This window comes from Rhizomucor pusillus (assembly GCF_041956525.1).
Source record: "Rhizomucor pusillus strain CBS 183.67 unplaced genomic scaffold VTP01scaffold_2, whole genome shotgun sequence".
Lineage (NCBI taxonomy): Eukaryota > Fungi > Mucoromycota > Mucoromycetes > Mucorales > Lichtheimiaceae > Rhizomucor > Rhizomucor pusillus.
The window spans coordinates 1,561,534-1,574,060 of NW_027192144.1; the positions used below are offsets into that span (position 1 = coordinate 1,561,534).

General features: G+C 44.9%; 6 protein-coding genes across 6 annotated transcripts; 2 read left to right on the forward strand and 4 right to left on the reverse strand.

The window, feature by feature from the left end:
* VTP01DRAFT_4731 (uncharacterized protein) lies at window positions 1–1,711 on the reverse strand (the record flags this gene model as incomplete). Its single annotated transcript, XM_069383445.1, has 7 exons — window positions 1–204; window positions 263–631; window positions 689–1,032; window positions 1,100–1,313; window positions 1,384–1,470; window positions 1,527–1,622; window positions 1,682–1,711. The coding sequence occupies 7 exons, from the start codon at window positions 1,709–1,711 to the stop codon at window positions 1–3; spliced, it is 1,344 nt and encodes a 447-aa protein (XP_069244145.1).
* An 81-nt stretch (window positions 1,712–1,792) lies between these two features.
* On the forward strand, window positions 1,793–2,185 carry VTP01DRAFT_4732 (uncharacterized protein; the record flags this gene model as incomplete). Its single annotated transcript, XM_069383446.1, has 4 exons — window positions 1,793–1,826; window positions 1,881–1,933; window positions 1,991–2,063; window positions 2,136–2,185. The coding sequence occupies 4 exons, from the start codon at window positions 1,793–1,795 to the stop codon at window positions 2,183–2,185; spliced, it is 210 nt and encodes a 69-aa protein (XP_069244146.1).
* A 229-nt stretch (window positions 2,186–2,414) lies between these two features.
* Window positions 2,415–6,992, reverse strand: VTP01DRAFT_4733 (uncharacterized protein; the record flags this gene model as incomplete). Its single annotated transcript, XM_069383447.1, has 14 exons — window positions 2,415–3,159; window positions 3,226–3,603; window positions 3,661–3,829; window positions 3,894–3,969; window positions 4,045–4,254; window positions 4,325–4,401; window positions 4,477–4,648; window positions 4,709–4,770; window positions 4,832–5,009; window positions 5,066–5,148; window positions 5,223–5,515; window positions 5,577–6,148; window positions 6,218–6,244; window positions 6,321–6,992. 14 exons carry the CDS (start codon window positions 6,990–6,992, stop codon window positions 2,415–2,417), a joined length of 3,714 nt encoding a protein of 1,237 aa, XP_069244147.1.
* A 582-nt stretch (window positions 6,993–7,574) lies between these two features.
* Window positions 7,575–8,702, reverse strand: VTP01DRAFT_4734 (uncharacterized protein; the record flags this gene model as incomplete). The annotated part of the gene is made up of 2 exons (XM_069383448.1): window positions 7,575–8,491; window positions 8,552–8,702. The coding sequence occupies 2 exons, from the start codon at window positions 8,700–8,702 to the stop codon at window positions 7,575–7,577; spliced, it is 1,068 nt and encodes a 355-aa protein (XP_069244148.1).
* A 460-nt stretch (window positions 8,703–9,162) lies between these two features.
* On the reverse strand, window positions 9,163–10,441 carry VTP01DRAFT_4735 (uncharacterized protein; the record flags this gene model as incomplete). The annotated part of the gene is made up of 4 exons (XM_069383449.1): window positions 9,163–9,454; window positions 9,951–10,051; window positions 10,109–10,268; window positions 10,332–10,441. The coding sequence occupies 4 exons, from the start codon at window positions 10,439–10,441 to the stop codon at window positions 9,163–9,165; spliced, it is 663 nt and encodes a 220-aa protein (XP_069244149.1).
* A 1,047-nt stretch (window positions 10,442–11,488) lies between these two features.
* VTP01DRAFT_4736 (uncharacterized protein) lies at window positions 11,489–12,409 on the forward strand (the record flags this gene model as incomplete). The annotated part of the gene is made up of 3 exons (XM_069383450.1): window positions 11,489–11,622; window positions 11,705–12,168; window positions 12,297–12,409. 3 exons carry the CDS (start codon window positions 11,489–11,491, stop codon window positions 12,407–12,409), a joined length of 711 nt encoding a protein of 236 aa, XP_069244150.1.
* Window positions 12,410–12,527: the final 118 nt, after the last annotated feature.

Consider the following 12,527-nt stretch of genomic DNA (forward strand, 5'->3'; position numbering starts at 1 on the left):
TTATTGTTGCTTTGCTGTAGCTTCCAGAATAGCATCAAGCTGGCTCTTTTTCACTCCAGGATTCCTTTCCAAAAATATATTGCCCACTGTTGATCCGACCAAATCCAAGAAGATCTGCCTGTCTTTCTGATCGGCTTCCTGATCGTCCACATCCATGTCACTGGTACTTTCTCTAGTCGTTTGCCCTGCGTGTTCAAGAACTCTCTGCAAGGAGGTTTGCGTCAGGAACTATTTACGCCAAGAGACCCATCCCGCAACATACCACAAGCGCTTCGCAGCATTTTTGCGCTTCAAATTGTCGTTGCTGTGAGGTGGCCGTATTGAGACAGTGATCAGTGTAAAATTTGATATTGGGCACGATTAAGACACGAGTGACTTCGGGTCCTAAGCGATCCAGACCCACAATGGCACCGTACTGCGTCGTGAGCGGCCGTGCAGGATCTAGAAAAGCGCGCAGCAGTGTCTTTGTAATTCTGGGCTGAAGTGTATGGTAGGATTTGCCGTATCGTTCGCAAATTGTTGCTATCAACGATGCTGCTCGCTGTCGCACAGTCCAGTGGTCCTGTTGAGGACTTTCACAAATAGTGCGTCCAACGAGGCATGAAAGGATCGGTGGGATAAGTTGATGGAGCTTTGAAAACCCCACTGGTTAGTACAGTGATTGTGCATTCCACTATGCATACCTTACATAGGGTTCGATAAAGAAATGTTTGTTGTTGAGCAGTGAATGAACCATTGACAGCATGGCGTCAAGGATATCCAGATCCTTGTGGTTTTGCGCAACCTTTTTGTGAATATGCTGTACAAAGTAAGGTAAAAGTTGATGCAGACCAGGATCCATGCGTAAGCTCTCAAAGGCTTGTGATCGCAATCGCTCATCTTCGCTGAGGACGGCTTCGGTGATGCGTTCAAAATACATCTGTAACTCTTTGGAAAGGACGTGTTTTACGAGCGGTTTGACATCCACTTGATCTGATATGCCGCTGCCAGTGTGTGATTTTGATCGTTTTGACAGCAAATCAGCTTTGGCATCTTTTGCAAGTACAATATCGTCAGTAAAAAAAAATGCATCGTGCTATTCCCCACCTCAGAGTCTCACCTCCAGGCGTCGGGTTCTGGGGAATCGCGGGCTGCACGCCTTCAATCGCTAACCAATGTGCACTGAAAGAAACATCAAGTGGAATCTTTGGTAACGGTTTGCTGAGAATCTTGTCGAAGTCTACATCGTTATCTTCTGCAAAGTAGATATCATTCGCATTCACCGTGGTCTTTCGGAATCGTGGAGGATCTCCACAGGCGTATCCATATAATGGCTTTGAAACAGTGTATCCATATCAGCAAACGTAGCTGATATTGTTGCATAAGATGCGGTAATGGCGTTACCTCGACATTTTTCACACGTAAAGCCGCATTAATATCGTCTACTGTTAATCGTGATCGTTTTGAGTGTCGCATGAACTTTGTTGCTTCCTACTAGAAATGTCACAAATAAACTTGATGACTTGGTGAGATCCAATGCTGTATACCTGAATAAGTTCATGCACTCGATACTCGACATCCTGCGCTAAAGTTGACGCGGCTTCATCTTTCAGATTTGATACACCGAGCGATTCGCCAATGTTCTAAATAGCAGGAAATGAGCTGTCAGATAATTCGTCTTGATTTCCTTGTCCTCGGTTACTTTAATCGTTTCTTTTGGGAAGATGCTCATTGTGAACTGCGTGAGGATGGTTAAACGGAAGAAGAAAGGAAGGTACTATACTGTAGTGGCTTGTCACACCTCTTCTGCATAATGTCATCAAGTCTGACACAGCGATTAGAACAAGGTGAGGAGAACAAAAAGGCTGATCAGGAGTAAGCTCTGACCATACTTGAGGTAGCCTTTGTGGAGAGAGAACATATTTCTGAGGATATACTCTTGAACAAACAGGCTGTATGTGAGCACCGTGACATTCAAGGAGTGTCCATTAAAGAGTGAGATCTCCCATAGATTATTGATAATGACAGACGGCGTAACGGCAACAGAGAAGCACTAAACTACCTTCGCAAGAACGCTAAAGATGGTATATATTACAGAGAGACGAGTATAATAGAAGCATTACAATAGAAGCATGTCTAACTCTTAAACAGAAAAGAAGACTTGGATACACCTAGGCAATATGTTCGTGAAACTGCCGACGAATGATGTTAAGGAACTGATAGAAAAAGGTGAACAATGAAATATCAAATGAACCTCACGCTGTATGTTAACCCAATCACAGATCAAAAGATGATCGACGCAAGGATAGAGCAAGCACGTCGTAGTATGAAACAGAAAACAATGGAACTGGAAGCACTGGATGGACAAAACAAACTGCAAGGATTTGATCTTGTTGCCATGAAGGCAGATGAGCTATACGGTATAAATAAAGATATTATGTGAATATGACCATAGGTGCCATGGATTCTATAACATTGAGAAGATTTTCATCCTTCAGGTATTCGACTGGGAATTGCACAAGGTGACCACGGATAGTAGACAGTTTTTCCTGGATTTCATGAGAGGATTTGTTCGGATCAGCAACGTGTCCATACGGAACGTCAGATGCTACGAATCGACGATGTTCTTCAAATGTGTGCACAGTGTCGTCTGGGACAGTGCGGAACAGGTCGCGATATGCAAGCGTATTTGTCTCTGCAGTTTTGCGCCAGATATTGTAGTAGCATCGATCTGTCAACGGGTCAAGGGCGGCGGCCTCGCGTTTAAGAGCGGGCTGATAATGATGGTGCTTCAGACTATCGTAAACACTACGTGTCCGGCTCACTCTATCTAGCAGACGCACCGCCTCATCTGCTTCGTAGCCACGAATTTCCTCGTCGTTACCGCTATCACTGTGATTGACTGTAGGTCCCGACGGCGCGGTTGAAGAAGAATGCTCTTCATGTACGGGTAAATCTGTAGGTGCACAGCAGTTTCGAACCAGGTTCTCGTCATCGGGATCCAGCAAGCTTTCCCAGTTTTCAAAATCTAGCAAGCCTAAATGCTCTTTCCATAACTGGATACGTAGCGATAAGGCAAACTTGGAAGCACGATACTCTTCGCCATTCATATAGGAAGGTACCAACTCTCTGTCTTCAATCAACATTGCGACTTCAGAATCCCGGTTTCCAAGCATCGATCTAGCAGAAGGATTGGTTAAGTGAACAATGAAGGCTATAATATTTTTAACCTTTTCCATTTCTAACCTGTCGTTAATATTGGCAGAACCAATTATTACGAGACGATCATCAACGATCAGTAGCTTATCGTGGATATATACAAGCTCACTGACATAGTGATCTCGGTCATCCACTTCGCTCTCTTCATGATCGGCTGAATCTTGGATCGATAAACTTTCTACTTGTTGATGCTTATGCTGATGCAATGATGAGGACGGAGGGCTTCCAGCAACGCCACTTTCTCGGCTTTTCTTCTTCCTTGGCAAACGAGGTTCAATCTTGTCCCAGTTTCGAAGACTGTACCATCCTATATATTCATGTGGATCAATGCCTTCCTCCCTGAGCTTCTCCATGATGGAGTTGCCCCCGCGTGAGATGGATGTATACTGAAAATGCATAACACCGCTGTAAAAGACATCCGAATTAGACTCGATTGCGATCCAAGGCTTGCGAAACATTTACCGTGCTGCTGCAGAATCGCCAGAAGTCAAATCACCTTCGAACGCAGGAATAAGAGGAATGAGAATGAACACCTTGAATTTTTCACCAACGTAGTATGCACGCTTGATACGTTCTACAATCGCTTGCCCGATTTTGTTGCGTACGATCTTATCTTCTCCTGTTGCAGTGACTAGAAAAATATGGCTTTAAAGTGAGAAAAGGTTGAAGAAAGGTGCCCAAACTTGGATACTTGCTGAAAAACTGGTTTTCAATGTAAATAAAATGCTTTGCACGCGAGATACACTCAACGTACGCATTATATATAGAGTGCTAATAGCAAAAATGATGGTCAGACTAAAGGTACCAAATGATCATGGCACAAAAGCCTGGTTCCTCTTCACTTACCTCACGTGCAATGGCAGAGCTCCAGGTGGCCGCGCTTCGTAGAAGCTGTACTCGACAAGTACCCTCAAATTTGCTTTCGTCTCTTTGCGCTACGTACTCGCCCTTCGGCGTCAAATACGGTACGCTTGGACGATGCATACTTTTGCTGGCCTTCAAAAAATTCCAACGTTGGATGAATAGTCGCGCCACGTCTCGGGCAATGGGACCAACCTGATAACATACGCATACTAAGTATCCATATGTACTAATGTGCACACAGTACAATCAAAGATATACTTACTACTGCCACAGACATATCATGCCAAGGCATACGAGGAGTAAGTTCGCGGTCGACTAGTGTCATGTCATGCTGAGAAACTACAATATACAATCAAAAGCATATTGTTAGAGGCGTCCTTAAAGTAAATCTAAAAAAAATTAAAAAGAGCGTACCATTTGCAAAATCCTTTACACGCGGGCTAGAGTAGTCTTGTCCTGGAAACATTTGATATTGGTGACCTTTGGCTGGATAATCTGCGTGCCGGTGAGAATGCGTATCGAAACGGCCAAAGCAAAGGTCAAGACCGCCGACCAAGGCGACGCGGTTGTCTACCACGACAATTTTCTTTGGCAATGAAAGATCAGTCAGCAGCCAGGTCTTGACGAGCTTTTAAAAGGCGATTACCTCGTGGTGAGACCAGAACAATACCGAATTCTCAAAGGGACGACGGTCAGGATGTCTCTGCACTGTAGGCTACTGTAAGCAGCAATTCTTGCAGAGGGAGGAGCATGTCGAAAATGTGTTTACCTATTATGTTTGGATGCAAGCTTTGAAGCCATTGCTTTGTATGCGCAGAATCTATTGTCAGTGCCAGGGACATTTCTTTGTAGACAATTATATATATCATGACGCCCTCGCGTGCTTTTCTCTGTAGCAGACGGTCGATACGGAATTCCTGGTTTTTCTCCGGAGGTCTTCGCAAATACTACGTAACATGTCAGTACTTTGCAGTGCCTGTATGCAGTGTAGCTCATAATTTACCAACTCTGGGCTTAACCACCAGTCAGCTATGTATATTTCTGATCTGGCGCTAAGGATAGCTTCAGCGACCGCATTGAAATGATCTGCACATATGCAATAACAATTATGCTTTGTGAGAATTGCTGTAAATCAATATTAAATAATTAGTTATACGTACTCTCCCCATCAACGAACCACTTGACTTTAGCGTTGTATCGGATGGGGGCGAACGAATCGAATCGATGAGGCTTGACCCAAGGACTATCACTTTGAACTTTTGCGATGCTTTCTCGCCATTCGTCCACCTGGCGCAAGCTTCCTTTGATCTCTATATGCCGAAATTGTGTGGCCAAAGTCATGTGGTAGCTTCCAAGCAATGTAGGTTCGCTGACAGTTACTTTAAAAGTCCTGTCAAATAGTAAGACTTCAGAGGGTGAGGAGGACGCAATATCTTCACAGAATGCTATGTATCTAAGAGAAGACATGTCATACAGATATTGACATGGTATTATCCAATTATTTCCTTACTTACGAGTCACGAAGCAGCACCCATTGCTTTGTCCATGTATGAGATCTCCAGAGCTGACATGCATTGGGATTTAGGTTCCGGACTCGATTTTCCATAAATCCCTCTTTGCCTTTCCAACCCATGTCCGGGACGATGCTAACAGCGGATACTTCCAAAAATTCACAGATATCATAGCTCACTGTCAAGTGCGATTTGCTCAGCAATGCCCGCAAATAATCCGTTAAAGCGATGCGGCGATTAAGTGCAGTTTCTCTCTTCAAGCTCTCTTCTTGTATGTCTTCATTCGATGATGCTCGAGCGGCAGTTCCGTTATAACTCTCGACGTCGTCTGCACTGCGATCTAAACCGATGGTAGTCCTTGCCGAGTCGAGCAAGCTCCCGACTTGGTCGGGAAAGGGCGGCGGCGCAGGGACATTGTCAGAAAGACTAGACTTGAACTTGAGAGTGTAATGCAAGCCAACAAAATCGGCTATGCTTCGCCGGATTACCCATTTGATATCGCCATAGCTTAGTTCCACTCGAAACATCCATTGATTTACACCTCGCGCAATGTATTCCGAATCTGTTACAGCCACCTAGAAATAAATCACGCCAACTCGTAAGTTTTGGTGGTACAACAGACACAAATAATATACTCGACCCACATTCAGCATGGGCAACAATATCGGCGGCTGTATAGTAAGTATCGTGATCAGTACAGGAAAAGACAAGCATAAAAGAGCAGCAGGATCTTCCTTGAGAGCTTACCAGCTTGCGGCCATACTCGTCCACTGATAGAGATATAAAGGACGGCTCAAATAAGGGCGGGAAATAAGGTGCCAAAGACGTATCCATCGAAGGTAACAGTCCGCCAGTGCGTTCATGAAAGGTCTGTAAGTTTGCCACAAGTTTTATTCTATCGATCGTTTTGCTCCACCGACTCTTGGTTGCATCAGTTGTTTCCCCTCCTTCTCCCGGCGGCGGCTGCGGTGCAGGAGCGGCTGCGAGCGGAGGTGAAGAATCTTGAGGCACGGAAATTCTCATTGTCCGCTTGGGTCCATGATACTGTCTCTGTTCTTCCTGTGGAAACGGATGTGCAAAGAAGTTATCACCGTCCCCAGAATCGTCTTGATCATGCTGCAGATCTTGAGCCGATGGTAGTGCATCATCGTCGTCATCTTTCTGCGTTGCTTCTTCCAGTCGTTCCGGTCTGTAACCTCGCAGTAGCTGGAAAGTATCCCTGAATCGTTCCTCGTCAGAGAACGAGGACTGCTCGTTATCTTGATCATCTGTAGCCAAGGAAACGCGGTTTACTACGCGTCTCCACGAAGCTCGAGGGTCAAAAATTGCTGGCGCCTGAGGCTCAGCGTTCCCGTAGTCCTCTGTCAGCCGTTTCCGACGGGCGAAGTAATGAGCATTCTCTGCTATGGGATTCGACATTCAAAGGAACTGAATGTATACGTGAGAAAGGAAGACGCGGATAATCGGGTTCCGTGTCTCAAGCAGTCAACCTGCATGCCCTCGGCTTGGCTTTGCTCAGGGAAGGCATAGAAAGGGATGGTGCGTTGCCTAAATGAGATGGGCATGGTCAGCACCTGTGACATCTGATTATCTAGTACTTCCGTTATTTCTACATATCAATAGAGCGGCTCGGCTGCTCTCGTACCTTGAACTTGAATGGTACGAACGTTTCTGCAGCTTATCTTTTCACCGACGACATGTGCTGCATTGGTGCACCTTTGTGACACGGGTGGAAGTATGTTTCAGAGATTTCTTCATACACCACCTATTAGACCCTCATTCTATTACGTTTTCAACATATCCAAAATTTGCTTCACTCGAGGCACTGATTTCATGAAATTATATGCATTCGAGGCTGTATAAAATTAGCGGCTACCGCTCGGGAACACGACTTGTCTTGTTCATTGCTGTAATATATACATCGCCCTGATTAATTTTTTTACAATTATTGACAATGATAGTACACGGTTGTCCAGGTATGATGATTATATCATATGGAATTTATAAAGTCTTTTTGGAGAATTCATTCACTAAATTTGTATTCGGTCGAAGCTGCACGTAGTTAGCTGGGAATAATCCAACAGATCCATTTGATAATCGGCCTTGCCACCATTCGCTTGGCTCGCCGGTATTCGGATCATGCTTGGAGAGAATCTGCACCGTGTCTCCTCGCTTCAAGTTCAATTCCATAGGGGATTCTGCAATGAAATCGTGCAGAGCTGTTGCTAGCTCTTGTTTTCCCGATACTATCTGAGGTCGAGATCGCTGCAGGAGCTTATACATCAAGTATGGCACACCGAAAACCAGAGACAAAAAGAAAAGTACCGATTTCCGTCTGCTCACTACAGGCTGCTCCTCATGCACACTTCCCTGTCCTTGCTGATCGTTGTCCTCTTGATTCTGCCCATCCTGAATACTTTCTTGCTGCGATTGCTCCAATAATTCAGGAGGCGGCGTGCGGCCAGTAAGTTTATACAGTAGTCGTTTGATCCATCGGACAAGTGCAAATATACTGAAAATCTGTCCAAGATACGTCCGTAAGTGCCCGAATTGCTCGGCAACGCCGACCATTGCCATGAAACTTGAATGTGTTGCCATATAGGTCGAATCGAGCATTTGCGCGAATCCTCCAAAAGCACCCACAATTTGCTCAATTATCTCAAAAGTCGCTCGCGTGCCTGCTTCCATACGCTGTGTGAGACTGAACTCGTCAGGACCGGGTGATACTCCGTATCCAAAGCGGTTGTATGGTGAATACGTCGAACCAAACCGGTTATATGGTGAATATGAACCAAAACCGCCGTACGATCCGTATGATCCATAGCCGCCGTAACCCCCTAATCTGCTATAAGGGTTGGAGTACGATGAATTATACAAGCCGCTGCCATACATTCCACTGGCTCCGTACGTCCCCAGACCTAAGTTTTTTCTGTTGGGATCTTTATTATTACCACGCCCAATTTCAGGTTTTCAGGTACCAGATGCATTGTTCAACGCAGAAGTCATCATTGACGCCGGACGAGTTGGTACGCTGGGTACGGCGCCGTTAGAGCTTGTGTTTGCTGCAGCTACTGTGCTGCTGGAAGCAGTTCCACTGCTGACCTCCCAGGGCTTTGGTGGTGAGGGCATGAACAAACGAAGCTGTGAAAAATCAACTTTCCATTTCAGAGTAATTTCATGTGAAAAAGGTCCTCAGCTTGCGCAATCTTTAATACATTGTCTGTGGTTCATCCCTGCCTTGCCCATAATAATTTACATTTCTCTTCGTTATATCTTTGCGCTGCGAGAATATTGCTTGCTTTTCAGACTTTGTGAAGAAACAACAGTATTGGCATACATCTAACTAAAGTAATCGGATGGCAGAGCGGGAATCCTCTTCGGGCTCGATGGCCGAGGACCAAACAACGTGTCCTTAACGATTGCTTTACCCCGACCTGGTGGGGGACGGGCTGCCAAATTGGCTATCGTCGTGATTAAGTCCATCTTGCAGTCTTCGAGCATTTTTTTTCGGCCTGTGCTTTTAGTAGGTACAGACTTGGAAAGGTGTGCTTAAAAAAGTCGTCGAGTTTGTCGTGGGACTTACACAAAACTATGCATTGAGTACCGTCAGTTTCCTTACTTTTTGTTGCTCCTTTATGCGACATTTCTTGATCATTCCATCCAAGATGCACTTGCCCTCCACAATGATCTTTACGTTGTCGACATTGTTTTTCTTGGTAACGTCTCCATCTTTTGCAAACTCAATATTTGATACATCATAAAGCTCTCCGTCATGCTCCAAAACTAGTCGCAGATCGACTTTGAATGCATCTCGTTCTCCAATCTTCAGACCCTTCCTCACTGCCGCAACTTCCTTCGATTCCGAGTTCTGTGTTTCTCCACTAGCAGCAATTTAGAAAGCGAAAATTAAAGAATATTTGCGTTCGCATATCATCGATATTTAACATTTGATCTCTCCAAAAGGATGGCGAAAATGGGACCATAGGAGGTCATCTAGAACCACATACACGACGATCCTCTCGTTAAAGTCCCCGCTCCGTAAGGCTACGCGGGTTTTTGAGAACATGGGCTAATCGCTTGAAATAAAGATTTATATAAAATTTCCTGGATCTTTCTGGATGACAGATAATTATTGTATCTAGACCAATCGAGCGATTAGTCCATGTTCTCAAAAACCCGCGTAGCCTTACGGAGCGGGGACTTTAACGAGAGGATCGTCGTGTATGTGGTTCTAGATGACTCCATAGTACCTATGGCTGATGTCTTGTTCCGACATCCTTTTCCACTTATTTAGTTCTTCTTGCCGGAAAGCGAAAATTTCTAAACTATCAATTGTTTAGTACACCAGCGAACCACACATTTTATTATTGCTCTTACAAGTGCAAGTACATGCGGAAAATTCGTTGCTCAGCATCGGTTTTTGCCGCGGCGATGATTTTAAAACAGCCCATATATCTATCCTCGGCAGATTTTTCGACCTAGCAGCAACTTATTCGTATGCTATTTCAGAAATTATTCAAATCGCGTCCAATTACCTCCAGATCTTCTGTAACCATCTTCAATGCGCCTCTGTCCACCGTCAATTGCTGTATTTCCAACTTGTTTTTGCTTTCGAACTCTTCCCACAAATGCGACCGGACCTTGACTGATGATGGATATTTCTGTGACAGATTTACCACTGAATGTAAAGTTAAGCTTGAGAAGCATTAGATGTGAAAAATCTGTATAGATCAATCATTTGTTATTTGCTCGTCTTACAAAACAAACGCCTTGGTCTGCGTATCCTTCTTGACGTAGTCCGCGTGAAGTACTTTCGCTTGCGCTTTTAATGCTCCAAGCAGTGTGGTTTCGTACAGATTGGAGGTCATCCAAGCACACTGTGATCTAGGGCGCCCTGTTGTCGGCTGGATGTCTCTATGCCTTTCCAACTTCTACGTGGATATCCATGTCTTGGACGTCGAAAAAATCCCGAGACGTCTCCCCTCCAGTAGAACATCAGGAAAGATTCCCCCCGACGCTACGCCTCCTAAACGTCATCCAATGGATTATAGACCAAACTCGTTTTAAAGGTTGGCCGTCAATCCGGCGGGGAAGTCATAGATCGACCATCCACGGACGAATCCTTGGATATGGACGACCTCCATTGTTTTGAGTAGCATCCTTTCCAGTTATCCCGGAAGAGGAGCCTTCGTTTTGGTCGCTAAGTAACTCATCGATACGGCGCTTTCGTCGTTGCGCCAGGAAGGTCTCCAGACTGATTTCTTCTTCCTCTCGAGCAACGATTAGTCGTTCAATGTCCGTAGCCCTTTCACTGTTTGAACTGGACCTATAAAAGCGTAAGTTTCCTAGCAACGCGGCCCCTTTTGGGTGGTTGAAACGGGAACGGAAATTATACGGGCACGATACTTTTCCGTCTTGGGCACTATACTTTCTAGGAACAAGTCACGAACTGTCATGCCCAAGTGTCTTTGTCGTGCCTGAAGTAAACTTTCTTTCCTTTCATATTGTTTTTGCAATGGAACAGCTTCTCGAAAAATCCTTCAATACAAGATAGGAACTTATGGAAAACATTCAATCCATAACTTTTGATGGTGGATATGCGTGCGTTTTCGGAAATACCTCTGCTCGTGGCATAACTGTACGTTGCGTCCAAGGATACACGTACACTCTTTCCAGAAAGTAATGTCGCATTTTTGTGAAATTTTATAATACATTTATACACCAAAACGACAATTTGCAGCGACATTAATTTTTGGAAAAAGTGTATACGAACTCCCACAAAATCACTCTGGCAACTCGCAAGAAGAAAAGATTGCCACTTCAGGCTGATAACTGCCCGTGGAAGCTGACAGCTTCATGCACAAAGAAGACAAATCTTAAATGGAAAGTGAATAAAATCGACGATGTCCACAACCATGATCTCGCTACAGATCCCTTTGCTACCATCAATATCGTCGATTGCCCAAGGAAACCGGAGACATGGCCATAACGATGCTGGAAGCCGGTGCGAGACCAGCTACAGTGTTACAAGCAACGACTGCTCGAGATGGTTAGCGTGTGGTCACAACTTGCGCGAAGCTCGACCAAGGCCCGAAGAATTGTGTCGCGAATTCGGTCGCTTTTGTCCACAGCAACCATTACATAGTTTTGTACGACGTGGATGAAGAGCGAAATGCATTGAAGACACTTTTCTTTTGCCGGGAGACATCTATCCAGAGAGCCCGACGATTCAATGAGGTAGTCTTGATCGACGCAACGTACAAGACCAACGATCGTGGACTGCCGCTTGTGAACATCGTCGGGATCGGCAACAGTGGGCAAAAAGTATTGACGTCTTTTGCGATCGGCTGCGCCTTCGTTTCCAACGAACGAATTGAATCATACGACCGGCTCGCTCAATTCCTAAAGGCAGCCGTGTACCCCGACACCGAACCTGGGCTGTTCATCACGGACAATGATGCTTCGTTAGTGAAAGCTCTTGAGAAGCATTTTCCAGACTCGCAGCATATCCTTTGCCAGTGGCATATATCGAAAAACTTCGAAAAGATGTCCTTCGAAAATTTCTCAGTGGAAGAGGGGTGGATTCAGCGAACCAGCAAGAGAGTATGAACGAGTCGCCGACAAAGGTAAAAGTCTCAGAAGATCAAAGATTGTCTGTCAAGTGTAACATTGAGTCCTAAGTAAAATCGTTCAAATGTCGTAACATTGATTTGCATGAATCAGGATACGCCGCACGAAGGATAAATGGGCTGGCTGTTTGGTTAGTCGTTTGCTTCTTGGAGCAACGACAACACAACGTGTCAAAGGAGCCCATGCCACAGTTAAAATTGCTTTAGGAACATCTGGAAGCATCTCCACAGTTACATCGAAGATTGACGAATGGATACGATCGGATGTACCAAATTACATAATCGTAATATTATATTTATCATTATTATTAATTGATGGATACTA